Consider the following 27,975-nt stretch of genomic DNA (forward strand, 5'->3'; position numbering starts at 1 on the left):
TTACAATTCATTTCAAACCATTTAAACTCACAACATGATTTACCTGTCACAACAAAACAGAACTTAATTACCACATTTCATTGGCTTTGATTGATTTTTTAAATATGTTAGATTCTTTGGTTTCTTTGTTGAGATTGTTCCATCAACTTGGTTCTGAATCTTGGTTTTTTAAAGATCTCTGTTCATTGTAACAAGTCGTAAAGTTTTGGGGAAAATAAGCAGCAATAAAAAATCTGAATCCTAAATCTGATATTCCCCTTTATAGAAGTTTTTCTCCTCAACGTGGCTCTAATGCTGCGTCATAGTGTGGGAGACAAATAACAGAAGATAAACAAAGTAAGATTAACTGGAAAAAACCTTTGGGTCATTCTCATAAAAGATAATTTGTTTGTTTGTTCATTCTTATCAATTTACCTCCAACATGCTCAGCACAGTGTTCAGGAAGGCTTCGGCCGTTCCAGTGGAAAAAACGATTACAGAGTAATAATGAATACACATTAAATACCATTTGAGAAGCTTAGGCACTTAATGTACCTATTGTGTGACCGAGCTGTAATTACATGCACACAAATTAATTTGATCTTGCACAGAAGGAAGGGCAGAGTTTCCTGGAGTGTAAACAGTGGGATTAATAAGAAGCTGCAGATCCGAGCCTCAGATTGGATTCACAATCAGAGACGTTGTGGTTTTACTGAAGGTTTCAGTCACACAGAAGATATTTAAACACAGATACATCTTTCTGAGTAAATACTCTTCAGTGAGACGTTGAATATCTGGATCTGAGGCGTGGAACTGTTACTTTAGGTTATTTAAAGTGTGTTTGAATTAGACCCTGATGCTCATGCCAATATTAAAAACTTTCCAATATCGATATATCTTTATTCTGTCACAAATGTACTTGTGAACGTCTTCTTCCTTCACAGTTTTGTCCATCGAGCTGCGCAGGAACCGCCTGGACCTGATCCTGAAGCAGAACCTGTCCAAAGGGCTGAGCCACGCGCTGCAGCGAGCGCTGAACGACTCCACGGCCTCGGCACAGGTCAGTCTCTCTCTCCACCTCCGTCCCCGGGGGCTAATAAACGCAGCTCAGTGTCTTTAACCGCACGTCCAGGACTAGTAAACAGGTCATAAAGACGGGACAGAAGTAAATGGTCACAGGTCAAGGGGGGGGATAAATGTCTCGGTGGTCAGTAGATTTATGTCGACATGTTGCATTTGTAAAAACAGGTCGGTTATCAGCTGCATGGAGCAAGTTCATCAGGGTTTTCTAAAGGTTTTAAATCAAGCAATGTTAATAAATGGAAAACTTGGAAAATATGCAGTTTTACGAGTGTGTAGCAGTGGCTGTGACACACAGGTGAGGTGCTCATGACCCCCGGGGGGGGCTGGTAAAAGCTCAGTGGCAAGTAAATGGAGGATTTATTACTTTAATCGTACCCGTTGTAGTTTTGAGTTCAGTTTACTCGTTTCAAATGACCGAATATGAAGATGGACGACATGTCAGCTCCCAAAAGTGAAGCCAAATCATCCTATTTGCCCCCTGGTGGCTGACTGCAGTATAGGTCTTCTGTGCCGCCTCCACCATGTTAGTGGAGGGGACATGGACCGAATTAAAAAGTCACACGTTTAAATATTTGATTTTCAAAGATGATTCCTGTCGTTTTAAGTATCATGTTCATGTTTCTGATAAGTTTGATGTTCGGCAGCTGAGACTGACTCATGATTGGTCGAATGTATCGCCGGGACCTGGATACTGTGGAGGTGCTCAATAGCGGCCGCATCAGGTCGACATGTGAATTACACGTAGTAGGTGCTTTTCTACCGGGTGATATAAAACTCTAATCTTTACGTTTGTTGGCTCTTCACGCGCGCGCAGGGATTTATTCTCTCGTCGATTTACGCTCATCTATAGTACTGGACGTGTTCTCATCTGAACGAGGCTACAGACGAGCAGAGAGCGGTGACTAATGCAGGCGGCGCTCAAGTCTGAATAGAAATTACCTGTTGAAATCACAGTGAGGCAGCGTTGAGAGGTTATTACACACACACACACACACACACACACACACACACACACACACACACACACACACACACACACACACACACACATGCTAATGGGAGATAAATGCGGAATACATTATTCACTCTGTCACAGCAGTGTTGTCGAGTGATCTTTCAGTTTGACTCCTCATCAGGCTGTTTGTTCAGCCCGAGTCTCAGTCTATTTTAACGCTTCGTCTTCATCTGCCGTGTCTCTCCTCTTCCTCGCGCAATCACTCTCTCGCCCTCTTTCCTTCATACTTCCCCCAATATTTACATTCCCCTCATTGCTTCCTCCCTCTATCTGATTGCTCTCCAGGTTGAAGTCGATTGATTTTCTGCCAGCCGCCCCTGTTCCCCCTTGTCCGTCCGTCCGCCTGTCCTCGCTGCCTGCCTCCCTTCATGTCACTGTCTGTCCGTCTTCCGTCTTCATCCCGCCTGCTTCTTCTATTTTTATCCAGTTGTTTGTGAGCACTGCACAGGGAGTGACTCAGTGTCTCTAAGCTCCAGTCCACTTTCATCTACCCCCCCTGCCACACACACACACACACACACAGACACACACACACACACAACAAAACCACTCCTCACTTGTCCTCCTCTCCACCAGATAACGTACACTGTTATTAGATAATCTGGATCCGTCTCTTGAGCAGCCACGACAACAACAAGGTATAAAACTGTCCGGTGCTTTAAAAGCCGTGACATGAAGGCAGGGTCCAGAGGCTCTGATGCTGGCTGAATCTCCTGCAGGGACAGGGATTGTGAAGCAGCGTGGAAAATTAGCATGCAGCAGAATTTAATGGGATGTTATTTGTGTGTAATACGTTTGACCATAATTTGCAGACACGATTTGTCCAGTTTTGCAGCTTTCAGACGTTCAGAGAGAGAGAGAGAGAGAGAGAGAGAGAGGCAGAGGGCGAGGTCAAGGTCAAGGTCGTGGTTCTCCAGAGAGTTTAAAACTAAAAACAATCCACGAATGCTTATAACATACTGTGACATGTGATCGTGTTGCTATAGCTCACAGGAGGAAATTTATTAAAAGATTTAATTCCTCGCTCGTTCCATTCGAGGTATAAGGCTCAACCTGAAGGATCTGAACGCTCGCTTCTCATTTTCTAATGAAATGCAAAACTCAAAGGTGCCGGAAGAAAAGAATGAGGTGCTGAGGATAATTAAAAAATAAAGAGCTGCTGGAAAAAGCTGAGGCTGAAGCTTTGGTGAACGCTCGCATGAGGAGTGAAGATGGCGGGTGTATATATTGTGTTGTTTGTTGTCGGTACGAAAACAAGAGCAGAGGAGGGGGAGAGGTAATGAGATATGGTTCCACTAAGAAGAAGAAAATATGAGACAAAGATGGCCAGGGGCTTCCAGCTAACAGGGGAGAGGAAGAGGAGAGGAAGAGGAGAGGGGAGGACAGAAGAGGACAGGGAAGAAAAGGAGGAGAGGAGAGAATAGGACAGGACGGGAGAGGAGACAAGAGGGGAGGAGAGGAGAGGAGGAGAAGAGAGGACAGAAAAGAATAGAAGAGGAAAAGGGAGGAGATGAAAGAAGAGAGGAGAGCACAGAAGAGGACAGGGAAGGAGAGGAGGAGAGGAGAGGAGAGGGGAGGAGATGAGAGGTAAGAAGAGGAGATGAGAGAAGAGAAGAGAAGAAGGAGAGGACAGGAGAGGAGGAGAGGACAAGACGGGAGATTTGATAAGAGGGGAGGAGATGAGAGGAAAGGAAAGGTGATGTTTTCGAATGTAAAACAGGAGAAGAGAGGAGAGATGAGGAGAGGAGAAGAAGAGAGGACAGAAAAGTATAGAAGAGGAGAGGAGAGGAGAGGGCAGGGAAGGAGAGGAGGAGAGGACATAAGAGGAGAGCAGAGGAGAGGACATAAGAGGAGAGCAGAGGAGAGCAGGGAGAGGACAGGAAGGAGAGGAGGAGAGGACATAAGAGGAGAGCAGAGCAGAGCAGAGGAGAGGACAGGGAAGGAGAGGAGGAGAGGACATAAGAGGAGAGCAGAGCAGAGCACCATAGTAACAACAGCTGCTCACAGTGGTTTAGGCAGGTGGGTGGTCTGCAGCTCCACATACACAAGCCTTGACTCACCACTGATTGTTGTCTGTGTGTTTTTCCAGGACACAGTTTGTCAGATTTATGACGAAGGTTCAACCTAAAAAAAACAGCCCTGGAGTCGGATCTGGCTTTAAACAGGGGATTATAAATATTCATAGTCTGAAGTATTTGTATCTAAACCCACAGCTCAAGTGCAACATGTATGAGAGGAAGCTGCTTTCCTCCTCGTCTGCAGAGCTCGGTTCTCGTGGCCGCTCTGATTTCCTCCCTGACACCGTTTTGTCTGCTTCTTGAAATAAGGAGTGCACGTTCCTCAGGATGCGTCAGGAACACACACACACACACATGGGAACAGGTGTAAATGTGATACGTTTCCCTTTTCTCTCCGTCTCAGGTGGAACACGACGACTGCAGCCCCCACAACGTGACCCTGGTGTACTACGTCACCAGTGGGAAAACCGTCTACGTCGCCTCTCGGGTGGTCGAGGCGCTGAACGTGTACGGCTTTGACAAACTGCTGTCGGACATCAGGCAGCACATCCCGCTGGTGAGGGCGGTCCTGGTTCCCGTGGCAACCTGGATGCCCACGCCGAGCATTCACCTGCAGCTGAGAACAGGTAGAGGGAATGAGGATGAGGAAGAAAACGGTTTTGATGATGATGTGAGAGCTGTGCAGAGAGGAAGGAGGAGGAGGAGGAAGAGTGAAGAGAGAGAGAACATGCAACGAGAGCACAGGGAGGGAGACACAGGGGAAGAGCGGCGCAGAGACCAAATTAGAAAACTCTGATTACATGTCTGCTCTCCCGTACTCGTCTCTGATACTCTAAATCCCACACAAACTCCCATGATTGCAGAGCAAACGAAAATTGGTCCATTCATTTAGTCTGCCTCTTAAGCCTCTTAAAAAAACACATTACTCACACACACACACACACACACACACACACACACACACACACACACACACACACACACACACACACACACACACACACACACACACTCGAGTCTTGTGGGACCATCGGAAAAAAATTATCTGTGCAATTATTCGAAAAACGATGCATCTGCAGATTGGAGCATTGGAAACTTGTTTGTTTCCTAAACACAAAATTCTGAATTCATGTCTCGTTCAGATAAGATTCAGCTGTGCAGCTATTAAAGCCTCTATGTGTGTTTTTTACACATTTCATAAACGCTCATTCAAACATTTAAAACAACTGCAAAAACGTACACATCCTTTAAAAAACTGCAATATGTCAATCAGAAGTGTGGTTATTAGATTATTATTAATATTTCTATATTATTAAGAGCTTTACGTTAACTAAACAGAAGTGTAAACACGAACCCCTGAAGCCGCGGCTGCTGCACATCGAGCTGTTCGAAGTTCAGTGAAGCTCGATGGAGAATCTCAAAGTGGAGAATCGTCCTCGCCGATCGTCGCCGATCACGACAACGTCTCTAACGTTGATGAGTCCCCGCCGCAGCTGCTGCAGAGCGGTGGTCGTCTTCTTATTCAAAGCTTATTAATATTGCACGTATCCAACACTGCACTTTCTTGGGCCATAAACATTACACATGCCAAGTGTGAGGGTGATAAGATGAACGGTTCTGGAGCCACAGACGGACAGAGAGAGATTTCCTGGAATTATAAGATCGATATGTTTATTCTCACATACTCCTCCTGGAAATGTGGCTTTAATAATCACAATCACAAAAAGGAATCAGCCTCAGTCAGACGGGAAAACAGTCCAGACTCTTCCCATGTTCTTATGTATGAAGCAAGAACATAAACCATAAACCATAAATACACAGTATCTGCCAATTTACCGCACACAGCCCAACGTGCACAGGATCACCAGCCGGGTCGGCAGTGTCACTTCCTGCAGACGCACAGAGCAGAGAAGACGGGGAACAAAGATTTAACCAGATCTCACAAGCACCAGTGTTTTTTTAATTTAGGTCAGAATATTGTTCCACCTCTCGGATCCCGGTTGTTTTACAAAACAGAGGAAGACAAAGAGCAGGGGGAGAATGGAGAGAACAGAGGGAACAGAGGGAACAGAGGGAACCGAGGGCGACTGCACCGACAGACAACCTTAATAACATCCTCTATAATCTGCTGATGGACTCAATATTGTTTACCCTGTTCCTCCCGGTGTGGAGCCGCGTGACGCAGACGGGCGACTCCCTCTCTCCGAGTTGCTCTCATTCTCGACAGTGGCGATAATCCTCTTTCTCTGGTTTAACGTCTATCCAGAGCGCTACTTTCTTTAATACCGAAAATCCAGACCCAGATATAGATTCCACTTTGATTAAGTAGATTGTTGCAGTTTGGGAATAATTCCTCTTCCTCCGGCTTCGTCCCAGAACTTCAGCTCGTGGTTCTGACGTCAGAGAACTGCAGTTGGAGCTGCAGACGTATTAGTATTAAACTAATAATATAAATGATTAATATAAAATACACTGTTACTATTGACCATAATGAGCTCTGAAGAAATTATTAATATATGACATTAGAGGGTTTGCAAATAGCTAATAGAAAGTAAATGAATTTAATCAACTAATCATAATTAAATACCAATAATTGTACTTTAAACGACATATAAATTTGTCTTCTAAATCAAGCTTCAATACACACTTTAATATTAGAGACCAGCTGATGTGGATTTTTGTAGTGATGCCGATATTATGGAGTAATACATTTTCAATATCGATATATTGGTTAAGATATATATACAATACAATGGCAATGATTTCTAAGATGTTGTCAAACCCTCATGACAAAGTGTGTAATTGAGGCTTTTTGTTCTACAGTTTAATGATAAACTTTTTCATTAATAACTTTAAATTAAAAGAAAACACAACAATTCTCTGCTTAATGTTGTAAAAAAAATATGTTTCTATTAGGAGAGAGAATTTCACAAAAAACTGAACCTCACACACCTGGTTTACTTGTTGCAGCTTTTTAAATGAGCAAGTATAAGTTTTGAAAATAATATAGAAAATCAACGTTTAATAAAATACATTGTTTATCTTGTAAAATAAAATGGTGGATCAACCAGTCTACTCTTTATATTTTTACATCCCTATAAAACTTCCTGTGTGTATATGTGGTAGAAACCCAACTCGTATCTTCCACTGATGTGTGAAGAGCTGTTGATGAAACCGCTCAGGATGAATCTGCCTCTCTCGCTCCACAGTGCTGAGGTTCGTCGGCCCCACAGACAACATCTACTCCTGCAGCTTTGTCCAGATGTTGGAGCAGCGGCTGGAGAACGCCTTCGACGAGGCTCAGGACAAAGTGCTGGAGACGTACAACCGGCTGGCTGTGGAGGTACGTTAGCATGTAGCATGCTGACCAGGCTAACATGAGTCACGCAGCTCCAGTTTAGAAATGGACTCTCACAGCAATTCCACTTTTTAAATGAGGCTGTTGTTGCTTTTTAACCACGCAAACGCTTTACTGCAAAAATACCTTGTTAACAATGGATCAAATGTAAATCCTGTAATTTATCAATCAATAATTGTTTCTATGTGTAATATCTATAAACTTTATTTATTCAGACAGACAGGTTGATGAGAAAACAACAGTGGAACATGAGCAGAGAAAATAGAATAGTTAAATAGATTAAATCATATAATTCAATCAGAATGAGACTCTGTAAAGAACTGCACCTCTGCCAAAGCCCAACAGTTAAATTGACCCTAAATCTGTCTTGTTTGTTTGGACATTGTTCTAAAACTATTGAAGATACAATAAACCGTTGATTCTCTTTTGAATCCACATTATCTCAGCTACACACTGGTGGTAGTTATAAGTTTGTGGCTCTATTTGTTACAGTTCAGCTGCAGATTTTTATTTAGTTCTGAAATCAATGAAACACATGTGCCTGATTTTGTTTCATCAAGATCCACGAATTATTCTCTTGGGAAAGATGTCAAACTATTATAAATCTCACATTATTGAAAATAAGTTCCTGGTTCCTGGTTCTTTCCGGACTCTTGTTCCGTCCTTCATCCAAGTTTCATGTAAATCCATTCAGTAGTTTTTACGTAATCCTGCTGACAAACAATCAAATAAACAGAGAAGAGTGAAAACACAACCTCTTTGGCGAAGGTAATAAATAAATAAATCCGATAAGTCAGAGTAAATAAGAGCCACAGTCAATCATTGATAAAAGTTTTCATCAAAAGAAAAGTTTTCTCTTCTCTTCCTCTGCTTCTGTCCCTCATTCTCATGAGGGACATTCTGTCCCCCCCCCCACCTGTCAAGGTTCAGTCCTCACTCGGTGAAGTGAGCAGGTCTCACCGAGCAGATTCAGGGTCCGTTCATAATTCATCCTGTGAAATATTAATGCTCGTGGAGAAATGTGATGGGAATTCTGCGTATATCTTGTATCATCATCCACTTTATTACAGTGACTTAGTCTCATTCTTCTCCGAGCGCCACGCCGCTCTTATTATAGGAAGAAAGAAGGTTGTTCGCTCAAAGTGTCATAATGTGTCTGGGGCTCTGTTATGTATTTTTTATGGCCGTCTCAGACACTTGGTATGATACCATTAGATTTTTCTGTATGAACGTCTGAATTATTCATGAGCCAGCAGCCGCCTGTTTGCGTGTTTGCTATAAATAAAGAATAGAATAATCATTTTCGATATTGGACCTGTGGGGGCGTGCGGTGATTTATTTGATTGGTTGATTGAAATGAAATATTAAAATGTCTCGGGTGTGTTTTCCCCTCAGATCCAGAGTGTGTCCCAGGAGCCGGGCTCGCCGTCGGTCTCGCTGGTTTACGTGGTGAAGAATCAGGACGCCGTTCTCAACGGGACCATCTCCAGCGGCCTGCTCAACCAGCTGACCGCCGAGCTGGTGGGCTACTTCCTGTTCTACCCCCCCCTCGTCATCGCCGAGCGTGAGTGCTTCCACGTTGTTTATATCGCGGAGGTTTTCACAAACAAGCTCAATACGTCTCCTCTCTCATGAAACATTTACAAAGCTGATGAATATTTTAAATTCCTTATTGTTTGCTAGAGCCCGGCCAGTTTGAGCTTTAACAGTCTTATTGGAATCAGTGTCTAAAGTTGCGGATATGCATTGATATAAAAGTTAAATTTACAGAATAAACAATGCAGAAAAGATGCAAATTAATTTCACGTTACTTTAAAAATAAAATCTTTATTTGGTTGTATTTGTGTTTTCCTTTAACTTATAGTTATTGAAATTCAATTATCTTTTTTTGATATATATGTTGTTGGTCGATAAATCTGTATTATCCCTAATATCAGTATTGGAATTGAGAATACTAAAAAAATCCAAAATCCAAAAATCCATATTGGTCGGGCTTTATTTTCTTAATCATACAAGTTTCATTTCAAAGTTTCTTTCCATGTTACTGCGAAATATTGTGAAAGCAAAAAATAAAACTTAAACTACTAATGTCAAAGGCTGAAATGTAAGGAAAGTAACTAAGTGTGTTCTCGAGCTGAGCTTGAATAAAAAAGAAACTATGGTTATAGTTTCCTCCATCGGTAACTGTTCCTAAATATCTGATTTATTCATCAACATCCATGAAATATTTGCTGGGAAATCTGTGAAATTCTCATAAAGTTAAAGAAAGAGAGAAAAACTAAATCCATTATTTCGCCCAAAATCTATTTGGTTGGTTCTCGGCCCAAATCTCATCCTTACAGCAAGTTTCATAGAAATCAGATCAGCAGTTTTTTTCATAATCCTGCTGAACAACGAACAAATACACCAACAGACAGACGGGGAAATATTTGAGTTTCCACTGAGGTGAATTCATGTTGTTTTCTGTCCTTAGAACTGGACGATAACAAGAGTCCGGTCTCTTTATTCTGATTCTATAGTCCTTACATAACAGCCTGTGCAGCCGTGTGCTGCTGGGCTCGGACCCTATGACCACGTGTCGTCTGCAGAGAACCACTGAATCCACCACAGATGCATGATTCATGACTGAGCCTATGTGTGACCTTCGTAAAGGAGGTAACTCTAGATCGCTCTATATTGTGTCAGACGACAGAGTTTACACCACAGGAGGAAACTCTAGTCCGCTCTCCTACAAAATAAAGCACTTAGTGGATTTTCTACGTGTTAACAGATACAGTGATCAATGTTTTTACGTAAGCAATATCTCAGAAGACAATAATGGTGATGAACCTACAGACAATTATAGTCTTATCTGGTTCATCCTCCTTTCAGCTCGTGTTTTGCGATATTCTGTTTATTACCTCTGCCAAGGAGGATAAGTTTTCATTCCTCGACGTTTGTTGTTTTCACTGATTTCCCAGCAAATAATTCATGGATCTTGATTTTAAAAAATCCGGCATAAGTATAGAGAAACAATATCTATGAGTTTGTGTAATTTGGTGCAGCTTGATTGAATTTAAAGGTTGTTGGGCCTTGGCGGAGGTTCTAGTTCTTACATGTGACACCTTAAAACAGCTGATATACTTTTTTATGTCAATCAAAATGATTCATAATTTCAAGATTATATTAAACTATACATTAGTGCACATAACGCAGCCTCTACAAAAGGCCTTGTGTCGATGAAATGGTGAAATCGGTTTAAGTTACGAGGAAATTTATTCTCTTTCAGCACAAAAAACACATTGTGATAATCAATATTTGTATTAATCAGTATTATCTTCAGGATTCTGTGCAGAAAAGAATCGGTGGCTGCGTTCGTTCAATCAGAAATTGCTGGTAATGGACAAATGCAGGATATTGATGGCGTCACCTTAAACTCCATGGATATAATTCTCTGTCAGTCGCTCCTCCAACTTGATGGATCAGAGTTAATGGACCAGAATCTTCCTCTGATTTAGTTTAAACTTTATTCTTTAAATGTAAGAATTTAAAGAATCTTTTCTTCTGCCTCGGCCCTGATTCTCCTCAGCACGTTTCTCATGCGTCAGCTCAATACCACGTGATAATGCAGCATCTCACACAGGCTGTGTTTGTTTTCTTTAGCTCCGTCTAATAAAAGACATTACAAACATAAGTGAAAGACCTAAGAGCCACAGAGGAGGCGCATTAGCTGTGTTTGTATTCCACTGCAGCCTCCGATGCCATCTGCGAGCCTCTTAAAGGGCAAACAGCTGTACAGCCCCCGTCATCTGAATCGTGCCACAGGCAGTCTGTCGTCCGCGGCCCCTGAACGAGCTAATTTTAGCCTGTTGAGATTTGATTAGTATCTGTTTGTGTGAGCTCTCATCACCCGAAGGGCTCAAACCTCACACTTCTCACTGTCGCATCCAAACCCAGAAAAAAACTGCCAGTCTGCTCACTCCAAAAAAAAACCACACACACACAGCGTCTTCTGCTAATGAGGAAACAATGAGCAAGTGGTTATTGACTCGTGTGAAATGACAAAACAGTTAATGACACATCAGTGATAATGGTCCGGGGCGTTTACTGGTGCGACCACATCGATCGCGGACTGAATATTGACCTTGACTCTACATCGATTTGTAATAATGTGTGTGTACGATTAAATTCAGCTGCAGGTGTTTGGACTGTGGGAGGAAGTATCTGGAGGAAACGAGGGTAGAACATACAAACTCCCAGTGTTCCCAGTGCTATTACACAAGTCAGACTCTCACGACTGACGTGCGACAGGAGGTCACACAACGACACGATCCTTCACCAGGAGAAACCGTCTGCTCTCCATCGGCGTTTAGTCACAGAAACACATACAACATGTGTGCAGGGACACGGAAATCACAGGTTAAACATCTGGACTGTTTCCTGTGGGATTTCCTCGCTCTCTGCCATGTTTGTTGATGTTGTTTACGTTTCTTTATACTGCCCTCAACCCGTCCTGTGCTCTGATTGGCTGTCGCTGTCGCTGACTTGTCTAGATATTCAGACTCATAGATATCCAGTCGAAGGAGGCGATGTGTCGTCGAGCTTTTCGAATTCGAGTTCAAAAGCTAATTAGGTTTCGATCCGAGTGACAAATCTGGGGCTAAAACTCGTGTAGAGATTTAAGATGTTTGGTTAGATTTAAGGAAAGTTCGTGGTTTGGGTTAAAACAAATAACTTTTGTGAAAGCATGACTGTTCCTAAACCTCATTCACGTGTTTATGACTGTAAGCGTGTGGGTAAAGGTTGAAAACCAGCCCTGACTCCTGGTCTCCTGCCGCTCTGCAGCCCCTGTTGCTCTGTAACGACACCTGACATCTTTCGCTCTCAGCACAATGACTCAGCTGCTCCAGGGATTCGTCCCCTCGAACATTAACATGCAACACAAACAGCATCGCATGCTGATGTTGTTTGCTTATATATTGGAAGCTGCATGTTTCTCCAACTGCAGATTCCAGCTGTTGAAGGACATTTTCCCTTTGAAATATTGGAACTACACTCCCCAGCTGGTGTGTTGATGGAATGAATCCACTCGATTTGTACCGCTGACCCCAAACACGAGTCTGAACATCAGCACGTCGACGCTGTTGGACTCAGGTGTGGACGGGAGCTTGTCTCAGGCGGAGAGGAGCTCAGTTAATGTAAAGACGCTCCGGCGGCGGCGGCAGACAGTCAGACGTTGACTGGAGCTAAACAAAGCGCTCGGCCGACAGCTCGCAGGAGTCAGGTCCGAGGCAGATGGTAGAACAGGCAGATGGGAAATCAGGACGGATGGGTTGACAGATGAGTGGGACGGAGAGCGAGGCCGACGGGGAGTAAAGGGGAGTGGAGGAGCAGATAGAGACGGACGGAGGAGCAGGTGGTTCAGGGAATGAAGGTAAACAGGATGTGTGTGGATAGAGGAAGTGGACAGGGAGCTGTAAGAAAAAAACAAAAAAAGAAGTAAAGGTTGATAATGAAACCTGACGTGAAATGTATGATCGGATTTTATCATCTGTGCCGGGGGGGCCGCTGTTCAAATCCTGCTCCTCTGCAGATGTGCCGCTGCTGCACACTCTGCCACCGTCACGTCTCACATGGCTCCAGGGACCCACAGAAGATTTTAATCGAAAAAAGAGCTCGACTGAGAATCAGATGCACGGATTCAAAAGGCGTTTAAAGATTTCTCTCTTTGAATTTTCATTTTTTAATGACGTCAGAGTTCGTAGCAAAGATAAAGCTTCAGCAGTTTGAGACAAAGATATAATTATGGCATAAATTATAAATCCCTGTGTGTTAATTCTGAATACACACACGAAAAGAAAGCAACACAAAATAGTTCCTCTGCTCCTTAAATTGGTTTCTGATATAACATTGAATGTTTTTAATCATTTGAAGGCATTTCAACATGTCACCGAGGGCAAATTAACAGAATTTCGCTGCCTCTTGACACTTGAATTGATATAAAAGAAAATAAAGAAATAGATTAAAGGTTTTGATATGAAAGATTAAAATCGTTTTTCTTAAAACTGCAGAACTTTCTCTCTCTCTCTCTCTCTCTCTCTCTCTCTCTCTCTCTCTCTCTCTCTCTCTCTCTCTCTCTCTCTCTCTCCAGCCCTTGAATACCATAATCTCAACACGTCGATGGCAACAAAGAACTATTGGGTGATAACAGGTAAGTTGCTCTCACACACACACACACACACACACACACACACACACACACACACACACACACACACACACACACACACACACACACACACACACACACACACGCTAAAGTGCTGCTGGGTGATCAGCCGTAATCAGGAGCCGTATCGACTGGACAAAGCAGCAGTTAGTTAAATGCCCTGGCGCACATTGTTGTGCAATTCAGCACAACGGTATTGACCTTCTCCATTTTTCCTTCTCCTCCCTCCTTCCCTCCACACTTCCATCTTTTCACCGGCTCCCTCCTTCGCTCGCTGGCTGTGCTCAGTGTCTGTAGCTGCTCTGTTCCTGGGAAAAAAACCTATTGATGTATAATTCACAGCTTCCTGACTGGGGCAGAGGGAGAGATCGCTTCACATCACATCACGGCCGGGTGTGAAGGATGCTGGTGTGTGTGTGTGTCTGTGTGTGTGTGTCTGTGTGTGTGTGTCCTGCAGCTCCATCTCACTTAGCCTCTAAGAAACACACTCAGAGGCTAGATTTATGTAAGCATGTGTGTGTGTGTGTGCGTGTGTGTGTAATGACGCGTGTTTGTTTTTGTCAGACACAACACCAGGATCTAAATGTTGACTGGGCAGAAGTTAATACTGTTTGTTGTCCTGTGTTGGTTTTCAGGTGTTAAATGTCGCTACAGCAGAAAACTCATTTGTTGTGGAGGTCGACCGGTGCATCAGATGGATTATGACACAACTCGTTTCTTTTTCTGAAACACTTTTATCGCTTCTTTTGTGCTGGAAGTGGAAACTCAATGAACGAGGACACAAATAGGCACAAAACACTGAAAATAGAATCCATGGACACAATCTCACACGCAGGACAAAGTGATGAGTCCCTGATCACGAAAGCCTGCAGGCGGTTGTCCAGTCCATGGATTGGTCCATGTGGGGACACATGCTCATTCAGACATACTCGTATCAAGCATTTTACTGGAGTCACAGACTGGTTTGCACCGGAGGCTCCAACACCAGAGACGAGAGGATCTGCATCTGTAGAACATTATGAATACCTGTCGTAAAATGAACGTGAACTAATGTCTCAAAACACACTGCAGCAGTTTATATTTATTAGATTCATTTCTGCATTAATTATGAGTCTGTACTTCAGCTCCATTCAAAACAAGGTCTCTCCACAAAAGGGGGGGAAGAGAAATCAATATACGCACAAAATGTCTCCGGCTCATAGATGTTAGTGATCTACAAATGTCTGTGACACACATCCTGCTGCTAACTGTCAAACAAACACATACAAAAACATAAAAATGAGTTTAAAATGTATATGTTCTCAGCGTCTTTTAGGATGAGCCAGTTGTACGAGTGTGACCACGTCCCACAATGCAGCGTTGTTGTGTTTGTGTGTATGTGTGTGTGTGAGATGATAGACGGAGTGCGATCGGTGTAAAAGAAGTTCCTTTAAATGGAAGAGACGACCGTCCAGTGTTTTCACGTCCGTGTTTTCGTTCCCACCATCGTCCTCTCGCCTCCTCTCTGGTTTCCTCTTTCCTCTCTAAACTCCTCCTCTGTCCTGTCTCCTCTGTCCTCGCAGTGATCCAGGACGTGGACACCTCCTCCCTGGAGGCCAACTACCAGAGCTTCGCCAACCTGATGGAGCAGCGGCTGGCCGAGCTGTTCCTGGTGGCCGGCCGGCAGGGCTCACAGGCGGCTCGATCCCGGCGCGCCACGACCGTAGGGGGCTACACTGTACAGGTGTGTGGGGGTGGGATTGTACTGTGTTGTTGTCATGATGAAGATGGTAATATTTATGTCCATTTAAATCCATGTTGCGTCTATCCAAAGGGTGAGATCTTCTCCCACAAGTACAGTTTTTATTAATGCATGGTTTTTATGGTATGGACTCAGATCTGAGGTTAATCTTTAGAGATATGTTTAGGTTTAATCACACTTTCCCTTCCAGCTGTTAAGCATTGCTCAGGTTTTAGTTCAGCTTTTTCTTCTCACTGCGCAAAATCAACTTGCAAAGACTTGAAAATAGCTTGAGAGACGTGATCCATCACATTTAATTAATCTTTTTGTGATGCTACACGTATTTCTATGCTTTTGAATAGGATCTATAAGTGCCAAGACTTTCTGAGCTCCCAATACAAATTATAATAATGAACTTTAACAAAGACAGAAAGAAAACAGAAAGAAAACATGGATGCATTGTACATTTCATTCATGTTTATTAATATCAAATGTATTTAAAGATTCTGCAAATAGATTTTCATATTGTTCTGTAAAGAAACTATTGAAACAGTCAAGATATGAAAACAGGTCGGAGCATTTAGGTCAGACAGTGTCAGTAGAGTTGGATGAAGACCAGGGAACGATTTTACTTTAATAAACGGTTTTCGTATGAAGGATTTGTGTGTGTGTGTGTGTGTGTGTGTGTGTGTGTGTGTGTGTGTGTGTGTGTGTGTGTGTGTGTGTGATTTTCTGTACATGTCACCTTCCTGTCCCGTGTTCCATATTGTGCAAATTAAGACAACGATTTACTCCTCCCTGGATTTATGCGTTACGCTCCCGTGAGGTTCAATGGGAAGTCGCAGACGACCAGTTTAATGGCTGGGGAGATGGGGGGGAGGGCAGTCAGAGGAGAAGTCATCCAGCCATTTAATAACACACATCCCTTCTTTTTTAACGACAAAATCGAATTAGCAGACCCGATTAAATCCTGTGATGTGTTTCGTCAAATTTAAATAAGATGTTTGATGTGCGATGAAAGGAAATTGAGATTTGGAGTGACTCAGTTTTTCCTTGAGTGTCGTCCCCGAGTGCCGTTATCTCGCCGCACACGGCTCGTCGTGATCAAAGCGACGAGCCGATTCACAGTTTGGACACAGAAGACGTTTCTAATCTTAGGTTTGAGCAGATAAAGGATTTTTTTTTGTATTGAATCTGTCCTTGGATGTGTTGTGCTGATTTTTCTCTATCTTTCAAATAAACTTTCTTTTGATAAACGTTTGTATAGATTGTTGAAGTTTTTCTGTTAACCAACAGTTATTTTTGATAATCGATTAAAGTCTGAAGAATGTTATTCGGAATAATTGATTTTTAATCTGATAAAGGGCAAAAGCTTCATTTGATCCTTTCTGTTTATTCAAAAAGCAACTTCCTCGTCTTCTTGTGCAATGTTGTCTCCACATGTGTTACGGGGGGGAGGAGATCGGACAGGAGGGTCTGGGATGGGGTAAAGGGGAGGAGGTCGGACAGGTGATGGCGGACCGGGGCCAGAGGGTCACTGGGAAGCCGGGGCTTGTTTTCAGGTGTGAACCCTGGCAGCAGAGTTATGATCATACTGGAGCCTGACCAGTTTCCTGCTGGGAACCGAGATGGGAGGTGACCAAGGCGAGGATTAGGATCCCGGCCACAGATTCAGAGAGATGAGCGGAGTGTGGAAATATTTGTGAGGTGGTAAAAGGGGGAGTTTGTAACGGATTTGATGTTGGAGGGGAATAAAAAGGACTTGAATCAAACTTCCTGGGGGAGGAGGATGGTGAAGCCGTCCAGGGACAGAACTAAACCTCCAGAGTTTCAGAGAAGCTGAGGTTGATGACCTCCATGTTTTTATTTCATGCAAGCACTCGACAGGAGGTTTGGAGCTGAGATGAAGTTGTGTCTCATCGGCAAAGCAATGGACACTTATGTCGTCCAATTAAAAGCAATGTCAGCATCAGGCCTGGATATTTGAACACTTCTCTTTGATTCTCTTCCAGATGGTGAGCATCCGTCGACTGCCCGGCCCCAAGAACCCTGCAGAGATGACGTACTACGCCCAGCTGAATGGAGCAGCCATCACTGGAACCACTGCTGCCAAGACCCTCAGCAGCCTGGACTCCCAGACCATGGCTCTGACGCTGGGATACTTTGTACAAGTGCAGGCTGAACGTGAGTCATCATACCTCAAACGTCTGAGGCACAGGAGACACGATGCAAAGTTTTATTTACTCAAACTCAACGGCGTTACCAAAGGACCCTCATGAAACCATGATCTGGGTTTTTTATCGTTTCTGCATTGCTTCTTTTGTCAGATACAAGTTTTTATACCTGCAAACAAACGCAGATATGTCTGTGATCATATCATATCATCTTACACTTTGGTTTTTCTGAAGATTAAACTACGGAGACTGTAATAAATTGATAAATGAGCTGAAGAGATGTTGGTAGACCGACTCCACTCTGGCTTCTCATTTCCCTCCAGTCGAAGGATCCACGTCTTGTTTTCTATATTCATTAGTCTAATCTTCAACCTAATGCATAATATATTGAATCCGAAAATATTAAATCCTATATTGCATTTAGCTGTTAATACATTAGCGTGCGTGGATATTACACATGTGCAGTCAATTCACAGAGCACACTTCTCCTCCAGCACAGGGCCGAGAACACTCCCAGTTTAACGACTCTTCGGGGTTTATCTGCTGAAGTCAAGCGTAACGGTTTTGGCTTCCAGTGACATTCCGTAGCATTTGGGTTTTCCATAAATTTCCATAAATTTCCATAATGCCCCCCCTGCATCCAATAAAACGGTAGAGCGTCAACACGCGTTGAGAATCATGAATTCCGAATCAAAGATTGTGTTTCCACGTTGTTATCTAAAGTAAAGTTCAGGAGATTTTGTTTCTTCCAGGGATTATTGAGCCGTGCGGCAGGATGTCGGTACCGAAGCTGCTGCCGAGGACAGAGTGTTCCTCCGTTACTCGTTCTCCCTTTTCACATTTCCCTCTGAATCTGTAATTAACAAACTGGAGAGATACCAACAACTCTCAGCGTCCTCCGCAGCCTCACGGTGCTCGGGCCCGGAAACTGAACACGGTGTTCCTGCAAAATTCACTTTGTTTGGCTTCACGGGCTCGGAGGAAACAAACTGGGTTCCTCCTAATGATGGAAACACAGCCCGTTGGCAAAACTGCTCCGTGGCAGAGAAGCTCAGAGAAACGAAATATGTAATTAAAAAGATATTCTATTCTTAAAAACCTTTGAGTTGTTCTTTAAAATATATTTCTTCTCAGCCGAGAAAGTGTTTCAGGGACCCCTCATGTTTGTCCTTTGGTATAATTTAACATATTCTTTAATTATGTTAAAGAGCAACATACAAGAAATGTCTTATATATTCTCCCCATGAATACATAAATATCATGATAGTTTCAATGGATGAATCTGGAAACTTTTCATTTTCCTCAGACCCTCGTTTCTTTTTTATCATGCATTAAAAATTAAAAGTACAATTTAAGGCTTCTGTTTTACATTTGCTGTACAATCCACAGCTTCATCAAAACTGGAAACAGGGTGAACATATTTAATAAACAAGTTGTTTCTTGTTTGTTTAGTTGATTCTGATCCTGTAAGTGTGTAAAGGTGCTGGAAATATTGAAGTGGTTATGACACCGGTGATTGTCAGTGACCCGCTCAGACCTCGTATTAACATTCATTAACTTAAACTGGTAAAACGTTTGGTTATAGCAGCTGAAGGAGACTCGTCCGGTCTGAACTGGGCCAGAAGGTTCTGCCCTTGATCAACTATTTGTTTTTGTCATCAACTGCTCAGGAATGACTTGACATTTTGTGTTTGTGTGTTTGCAGCCGTGGTAAAGATTCCGCCCAGCAACCTGTGGATCATGGCCGTCCTGACGCCCCTCTTCCTGTTGATGGTGGTGATCGGCATGGTGGCCTTCATCCTGTGCAAGAGGAACCGGGTCATCTTCAAAAGCGGCGCCTTCAGGTCGTTCAAAACCCGCTCCAAGGTAAAGACTCTCATTTTTTGAAAATTGTGTTTTTTTAAAACCGAGCAGTTAGTGGCTTTGTTACAGAAAACAGTGTTCACAACTGTTTGCATGTACAAAACGCAGCCCTGGAGTTTTCAAACTGAAACAGGATCAGCTGCGTTTCAAAGTTCTCCGTTTGAGGATCTTGAAAACTCAGGAGAAGTGTGGACGCCCTGAGGAAACGTAGCAGAAGTGACGCAGCCATAGTTTTCCAACCCTGTCCCCTGGTGTCTTTATTTTACCTCCTGCTGTGTGTCTCCTCTCCTTCTTCTCCTCCCTCCACTCTTTTTCTCTCTCTTCTCCGTGATCCACTGTTCCTTCGCTCTTGGGGAGCGTCGGGTCTCGTCCCGAAAAATGTTCCAACGCTGCCGCTTCACCTCGACGTCGCCCCAGACGCCAAATCTTACATAAGCTTACATAACCCGGGCTCTGAATATGTGACACATCGCACAGCAAATCAATTGTGTTAAGTTATTCCTTCAGGTCAGAAGAATTGAATGCCATCTGTGCGCGCCTTCCTCGTTTGTTCTCCCGCAGCCCAATAGCCCGTAGTCATTGCTAATCATGCATGCTGCAAAGTCTAATCGGCCGAGTGGGAACAGGCAGCGCTCAGTGTGCTGGAAGTGAACCTCAGGGTGATGTGGGCCCTTTCACAACTGTAGCATTCGCTCAACATCAGCTCATTGGAGATTAAATGGAAATCAATCATTTTTAAATGAGCGTGAGTGAGCAGCAGATTCCCACCAGCCGGGTTGATCAGGTCAGGATGTTCTGCCGGACGCAGCGTCGGCCTCGCGCCAGAACAGCCGCTCGTGTCTCCGCAGGCAGTGAAGTGGTAAACGAGCGAATCGCTGGTGAGCGTCTGACGCGGCTCCTCCATGTCGAAAGGGGACTTTGGAGGTGGTTCGGGTATTTTATCAGGACGCCTCCTGGACACTGGGATTACCGGGCAAACCCAACTGGGAGGAGACCCCAGGGTGGACCCAGAACTCGCTGGAGGAACTACATATCCCAAACTTACCTCTGGACCAAAACCTGGGAGACGATGGATGGATGTGTCCGAGCAATGAAGTGGTTTACATGTAGAGAAGAAAAAACAAAGTCTATCAACTGAACGCTGGATATTACCCATGATCCTCTGCTTCCTGACCCAGAAGAGCTGCTGCTCTAACAACTCCACCAAACTCTGTTTAGAATTCTTCATATTTTAAAAGTTTTCTGCTGAATATAGGAGATAAACTCTGGTTTTTAATAACTTCAGAGTCTTTTTAACTGATCTACAGTTCAGCTTCACTCTTGTTGACAGTCGAGTTAAGAGTCTGGTTCTGGTCAACGGGTTCCACACAAACCTCTGATACCCAGCCCCCCCGATGCTATGAATAAACCAATACACTGAATATTTCTGTGGAGATCAAAAGGCTTAAAAGCTTTGACCACGTTAAAAAATATTCTGTCCTCGCAGAAGAGAAGAATGTTTACAAATGTTTGAACTATCTTTTTTTATGGTTCTTCTGACAAATATACTGATGCAGCAAGAAATGTTCTGTTCTGCGCAAGAAAACCAAAAGTGTTTTCTATCCTATTCTATCCTCTTCTATCCTCTTCTATCCTCTTCTATCCTTTTCTATCCTATTCTTTTCTGTTATATTCTGTTTTATTCTGTTATATTTTCTCTGTTCTGTTCTGTGTGAACCCCTCCCTGACCTTGTTCCTTTGACCCTCTCTTTGTTTAGACGTCATACCGAAGGGAGGCCAGTTACCACCACCAGGTATTCACTGAGTCTCTGGTCGGGTGGATGTCTGACTGACTGACTGACTGACTGACTGACTGACTGACTGATCACTGACTGACTGACTGACTGTCTCACTGACTGACTGTCTGTCTGACTGACTCACTGACTGTCTGACTGACTGACTGACTGACTCACTGACTGACTGTCTGACTGACTGACTGACTGACTGACTGACTGACTGTTGACTGACTGACTGACTTACTGACTGACTGACTGACTGACTGACTGACTGACTGTCTGACTGACTGACTGACTGAGTTACTGCTTTGTTCCAGCGTTGCTCAGTTGTTGTACAGTCTGGTTGTTGGCTGGTTGTTGGCTGGTTGTTGGCTGGTTGTTGGCGTGTTGTGTGCTGCCTGTCCTTGTTGCCAGGTAAACTCTTGCATGTGGCTTCTGTGCTGTGGACATCACTTATTCCACCATCCTCATTGGCCGTCTGAGATCGATAGGCAGCGGGAGGAGGAGGAGGAGGAGGGGGAGGAGGGGGGTGAAATACCTGTAAGGAGGGGGTGTGTTAAAATTCACAAGCACGTTCCTGAAGAATACAATCGTTTGGGTTGGAGTCGATGGACTGAATTAACGAGGAGCGGATGGATCCTAATAAACAGGCGGACAAGCTAAACTCTGCTGGACGGACGCAGTCGGGTCATAAACATCAACACCTGCAAACCAAACCCATCTATTCTTATTCTGCAGAATATAAAATGGGACTGAAGCTCAGTCCGACTCTCTGTCTGCCTTTTTTCTTTCCAAGCCAATTGTCTTATCCTCTTAGATGAAGCCCCCTCTCGTGCCACAGTGGCTCAGCAGGACACAGACCCCCCCCCAACCCCGCTCTTCTTTCATATGAGGATTAGGTTAGCTGCATTATCGTGTGTCGCCTAATGCAGAGCAGCACTGGCCACGGACGACGGATTAAAAATGTCAGCTGCTTCGTGGGTTATTTTAGTCCGGCCCGTCCTCGTCCCCCCTGGAGGCCAATCGAGGCAAAGGGAGGACGGTTGTGTGGACGGAAGAACGTGTAGGTGAGACATGGTTGGTCAAGGAATGGAGCTGGTGGACAGACACAACACAACAGAGGGTAAACACCCCAGAAATATTACGTATATACCAGAGTTTGATCAATTTATTGGTTTATTGATTCATATCTGCCTCTAGGAGCCTGACACACATATATCAGTATCAGTGTTTATGTTAAAGATATGACAACTTTTATTTCATAGAATAAACAACGCAAATATCATTTATGTTCACATTCTATGTATTTTCTTAATTCATCTTCTGTATATTAGAGATGTTCCACGACTGAAACCAGCCTGAGACACAAATCTGTGTATAAGTATTTTAGTTTTACTTTTTCTCCTTAGAAGTGATTTTTTGCTTTGTTTTTTTTTTACATATATATATCAGTGAATTATTCAGTATCAGGATCAGCCTCCAAAAATCTATATTTGTGTGAGTCTAACATATAAATCTGTGTGTGTGTGTGTGTGTGTGTGTGTGTGTGTGTGTGTGTGTGTGTGTGTGTTGTGTGTGAGTGTGTGTGTGTGTGTGTGTGTTCTCCCTGTTTTACTGTTTTATTTGCTCCGAGGTTTTGTTTGTTTCCCCAATCGTTTACAAACATTTAATGTTGCTTATAACGTGTTTTTTTTTTATTTTTACGAGGGATCATGAAATATTAAAGAGCTCTGAGATACGAGACGTCGCTGTCGGTGCCGTGAGGCTGCACTCGCTGCTCTTATCCACACTGGTATTTACTCTCTCCCAGTCCTGAGCCGTGGCGTGCTTCAGCAAATGAGATAAATATTTTACTAAATGCATTTGGGGAAAACTGCAGCTAAACACTTCTTGTTGATTAAAAGATGGGTTCAAGTTTCTTCAAGTTTTTGGGGCTTTGGCTGAGAGTCCAGATGCATTTTGTGCATTTAATTAGTCCCAATTTCTTCTTTTGCCCTTTGCCTCAGGAAAACCTAAATCCAGAGCCAATGATTATCGGTGCAATTATAAACCACACACCCTCCTGACACTCGGATGAGTTCGGAGTGTGGAGGTGAGGAAAGAGGCTGCAGACGTTGTATTTCTGTCTCTGCAAACTCTCTGTGACACTTGTTAATGTGCAGAGTGCAGCGGTGTGAGAGTCGTCCTGCAGAGAGAGCGGCTGTCAAACGGCTGCTCCGTCTCTAATGTGTTTGTTTGGATCATGAATTTACGACGTGATCAGACGGAACCATCTTACAAAGTATTACAGCCTCAGACTCTGAACCAGCCCCTTGGTGAAGCTGCTGCAAAATTTAAAAGCACAAAGTCTAACGAGTGCAAACCTTCACTTACACGTTCGCAACTGCTCCAGGCACTCGCTCATTGGGTTGAGACATTGGAGGCGGGGACAGTGGCTGATGCTCTCCTCCTCCTTCTTAGATTGGTCACTTCAAACAATCCAGTCCACCGCCAATCACTGATCTTCTAACTTCGTACTTGGCGGGAGAATCATCAAGAAATGTCGAAGTTTGAGAAGAAAGAGGAACAATGAGTCTATTTACAGTGTGACCCACAAAGAACGCAGGTCTAGATAAGATAAGATAAGATAAGATAAGATAAGATAAGATAAGATAAGACTTTATTGATCCCACGCTGGGACTTGTTACATCAGCATATTGTCAAAATAAAGTCGTGATTAGAACACGTGAAAGTATAAAATAGAATAAAATAAGCACATATACACGTTTCTTTGCAAATAACGGTAAATTACCTTGAGTAAAGTGCAGTGGCCGAGGATGATTGCACCATGCTTTATACTGTATAATCACATAAAGACGTATGTTTAAATATATAAATTAGTATACATTTTCAGAGGTCTGATCCTTTTCTAAACCTTTTATTAATGTTCATTTTCCAGTTCCAGATGAATATCACATATTCATTCCAGGTGTAAGCAGTGATAATAAACCCCAGTGAGTTAATCCACTGTGGGAGTTAAAGTGTGTCGCAGCCCAGCCACCCGTCGCCCTGAAGGACAACCTAAAGCTGCTGATCAATACCTGGGCGTGCACGAGGTGCGCTCGTGGGTTTAAGCATTAAAGAGTCTTCCAGCGAGACTCTCTCACTTCATCACTCGGCCGTGCAGCCGAAACATCCGTCAAAACGCCGTTCACTCCCTCTGCCGCTCCTCCTGAAGCCCTGAAATCCTCAGATAGACGACTTGCACACGGAGCACAATAGAGTTGGAATCAGCAAAAGTAGAAGCGAATCCATTTTTCACTTGAAAGTTCTCCGTGGCGGCATAATGCGGCGGCGGCGGCAGCCGTTTAAAGGACTCGAGCTGTTTTGCATTTTGCTGCATCATGGCCCCAACCTGCCCTGAGAGAAGTTCGTCTAATCTCCCCCCCCTGCTGTGTCTTATTTTACTTTCTAAATGTACCCACCCTTCAGGAGAGCCTTGTATTTTAGCATGCGGCTCTGCGGTGCACTTCCACCATCCGGCCTGCCGGAGCTGAATTTAAATCAATATGGCCGCAGGGGGAATGGAGCATATCTCGTCCATCTGCTGCACCTCATCAAGCTGCTGTTGGCTGTTGCTCCGAGTTAAAATTAGAGGAGAAGCTTGTTTGATAGTGCGAGCGAGGAAAATAAGTGTGGATAATGTGGTGATGCGGGCGAGGTCGTGCTTCCACTCGCTTCACACGGCATGTTTAAGTAAAGGAAGTGGTCGGGCCCCGTCTCTCTCTCTCTCTCTCGCTTCTCTCCTGCTCTTCTCCTCCATCACTGTTATTAACGGTTGTGTGTGTGTGTGGGGGAGCCCACAAGCCCCGTCTGCAGTCAGATCTTCATTAAACGCAGCTTGCACAAGATTAAGGCGGCCATTTGTTAAGTCCACTCGCTGTCAGGAGATATGAAGAGAGGTGGTGAAAGAAGGGGAAAAGTAAAATACCAGTCATGACACACGCTCAAGGTCACCCCCCCGTTTCTGAGAATCCATACTGTCTCCGTGCCTGTCGGCCCCGGACCCATCAGCCGCCGAGCGATGCATCTGTAACTGTGGATGTGTCAGGTTCAGTCTCAGTTCAACTCCTGACACCACGTCTAATGTTTGCTCCTCGATAATCCATACGCATAATGCACATCGGTGGAGGGTTATATTTGGATTTCACCCTCCCTCTCCTGCACACACACACACACACACACACACACACACACGCGCACTCACACACACTAAGACACACACACACACACGGGCAAAATTGAAGTTGTGTCTATGAACAGTAAGAGGCCATAGGCAAATTTATGTTTGCACTCTCCATACATCTTTCACACGAGCCTCAACTGTCACCATACATCACTTCAGCGGGTAGAGGTTACACACACACACACACACACACACACACACACACACACACACACACACACACACACACACACACACACACACACACACACACACACTCATAGTATGTGTCTTCTATATGAGCATTTATCAATTTCCCCGACACTCATCCACGGCTGCAGCCCTGTGTGTGTGTGTGTGTGTGTGTGTGTGTGTGTGTGTGTGTGTGTGTGTGTGTGTGTGTGTGTGTGTGTGTGTGTGTGTGTGTGTGTGTGTGTGTGTGTGTGTGTGTGTGTGTGTGAGCTGGCTGATGGCACAGTGGTGTGTATGACTGATGAATTATTAACAACGCCATCAGCCGGATGCCCACACTGCCTAACCTCACATGCTCTGCAGAATTTAGCATGCATCATCAGATGCATTAGGCGTCCCACTTTAGAGCCTGCTCAAAATAGAAAAGGGGGAAAGCAAAAAAAAAAAACAGAAGAAAGAAATCAGGGTTTCGTTCGCTTTGTTGTGTAACCTCAAAAACTCTCTTCTTTCCTCCCGCTTCTCTCTGTTCTGTAAATTGAAGAAGTCGCTTCCAGAGATACGAAGAACGTGTCCGGGCGTCGGAGGATTTAGCAAAACGCATCTTCTGCTGCCTTTTTAAAAAAAGAAATGTTCTGTCTCTTTGCGCCAAAAAGCTTCTGACTTCAAAGGTGCAGCTCGTCTCTGTGATTTATCCATTTATTTATTCGGAGTTTCTCTTAATGCCGACGGACGTGTTTGACGGCTGATTAATGAGAAACAGGGAGAAAGGTCTGATCTGTTATCGTGTTAATTGTAAAACAGCTTTGACGTCTGTCGAGTCGGGATCTCACTCTCTCACTTTAAATGATGACAGGAGAAAATACAGTTTGTAATTTATCATAAACTTGTTTTATGATATTTATCTGTCGTTTGTTATCATACTTTTAATAATTTTTGAATTCTCTGACCATCATTAGCTCTTCTGCTCCTTTGAATCCTGCATCACGGCTGATTTCTCGCTCACGCTCATTATCACTGCTTGTAAACTACATTGACTTCCTGTGTTTCCTGCTCTCATCGGCCTGCAGTGCTGCGATGGAAATCTGAACTTGTATAATCCTGCAGTGTCTGTGTTATCTCTTTTGTGATGTTTGCATGTGCTGATCTTTGTTTATTCTGAATTTAGTCCATCAATCCAACAGGGGAACTGAAAACTGAACCAGTTCTCGCTCATTTGAAAACTTGTTAAACTTACACTTTGAACATTCGAGCTGCGGAGTCGAGTTCCTGAGTGGATTGATGTGAAAACCGAGCTTTGAGCTTTCGTGTCTCTGACCCTCGTGACGTGTCCTCGTTTCCTCCTCCAGCCGGTCCAGGGCTTCGACTACGCCAAGAAGCACATGGGTCGAACGGGCGACGATGCCGTCTCCGTTACCAAGGAAACGCTGGTGCTGGGGCTGCCTGTGCGAGACGCTCCGTTGTCACTGTCCCTGGATAAGAAGGTCCACCAGGACGGGACGGCCAGTAAGAGGCCGCCATCGGCCGACATTCACAAAGGAGGGTGAGTGACTGACTCTTTACTTCGCTTTAATGAATCCTTGATTGTTTTTTTCTGCTGCTGTTCGTTTGTTTAATTAAGAATCAGCAGATATTGAACTTGGTCGAGTGTGTGTATCAGTGGGAACTCACTCACTCCTGCACAGACTCTGGCTCTGGCAGCGTGGGGATGTGGATGCTTTGCCAAAACTTATTAATTCATAACATCATCGCCATCACCTGTGATTCTGCAGAGAGTTGAAATAACAGCCCGATCCGTCAGTTCCCTGCTCGCTGCCTCGTCGAGGAGACGCTCAAAGTTCTGCAGCAGCTGCTTCATTCAGGGAAACGGTGACAAAACCCCCGAGCAGACGTCAGTGTTGAACCAGTAATGAGCAGCACAGACTCTGAGAGATCGACAGGATCTGAGGATAAGTCCAGTGTCAACAAGGAGCTGTTCACTGACAGAGTGAACACATGTCGTCACAGGAGGAAATGTGCTTAAAGATTTACAGAATTACTGAGTTTAAACACTGATTTGTGTCTTTTAAAGTCTAAGATTTAATGAATTGTGACATGTGACACACTAAACAGGAAAATATGTTCGGATTTGTCTTTGTTAGAAATTAGTTTTTCTTTAAGAGAAATGTTTGCAAAGTTTGTAAAGTAATAAAACTACAAACAGGCAGAAGCGGTTAACAGATTAACACCAATATGTGAGTCATGGTTCCTCAGGTCCTGCTTCATTATCCAGTTTATTTACAGCCTGGACAGAGTTAAAATATCACGACTGTTACTCGGTAGATTCTGTGAAATTGTAGTAGTAAAAGTAGTAAAAATGCCAATGGGGAAATAATGTAACACAGAGAAA

General features: G+C 43.8%; 1 protein-coding gene across 3 annotated transcripts in view; it reads left to right on the forward strand.

Moving 5' to 3' along the window:
* Window positions 1-27,975, forward strand: part of kiaa1549la (KIAA1549-like a) — an 83,517-nt gene that overhangs the window by 32,271 nt on the left and 23,271 nt on the right. For 2 of the 3 annotated variants that reach the window (XM_035155786.2, XM_035155788.2), the window contains exons 4-13: window positions 924-1,039; window positions 4,499-4,721; window positions 7,305-7,438; window positions 8,849-9,017; window positions 13,584-13,643; window positions 15,224-15,384; window positions 17,394-17,565; window positions 19,261-19,421; window positions 21,176-21,211; window positions 26,936-27,129. In XM_035155786.2, the coding sequence (XP_035011677.2) occupies window positions 924-1,039; window positions 4,499-4,721; window positions 7,305-7,438; window positions 8,849-9,017; window positions 13,584-13,643; window positions 15,224-15,384; window positions 17,394-17,565; window positions 19,261-19,421; window positions 21,176-21,211; window positions 26,936-27,129 (1,426 nt within the window). The remainder of the gene's footprint in view (window positions 1-923; window positions 1,040-4,498; window positions 4,722-7,304; window positions 7,439-8,848; window positions 9,018-13,583; window positions 13,644-15,223; window positions 15,385-17,393; window positions 17,566-19,260; window positions 19,422-21,175; window positions 21,212-26,935; window positions 27,130-27,975) is intronic. The other variant, XM_035155789.2, reaches the window with a different exon arrangement.

The sequence above is a fragment of the Hippoglossus stenolepis genome, chromosome 5, assembly GCF_022539355.2.
Source record: "Hippoglossus stenolepis isolate QCI-W04-F060 chromosome 5, HSTE1.2, whole genome shotgun sequence".
NCBI lineage: Eukaryota > Metazoa > Chordata > Actinopteri > Pleuronectiformes > Pleuronectidae > Hippoglossus > Hippoglossus stenolepis.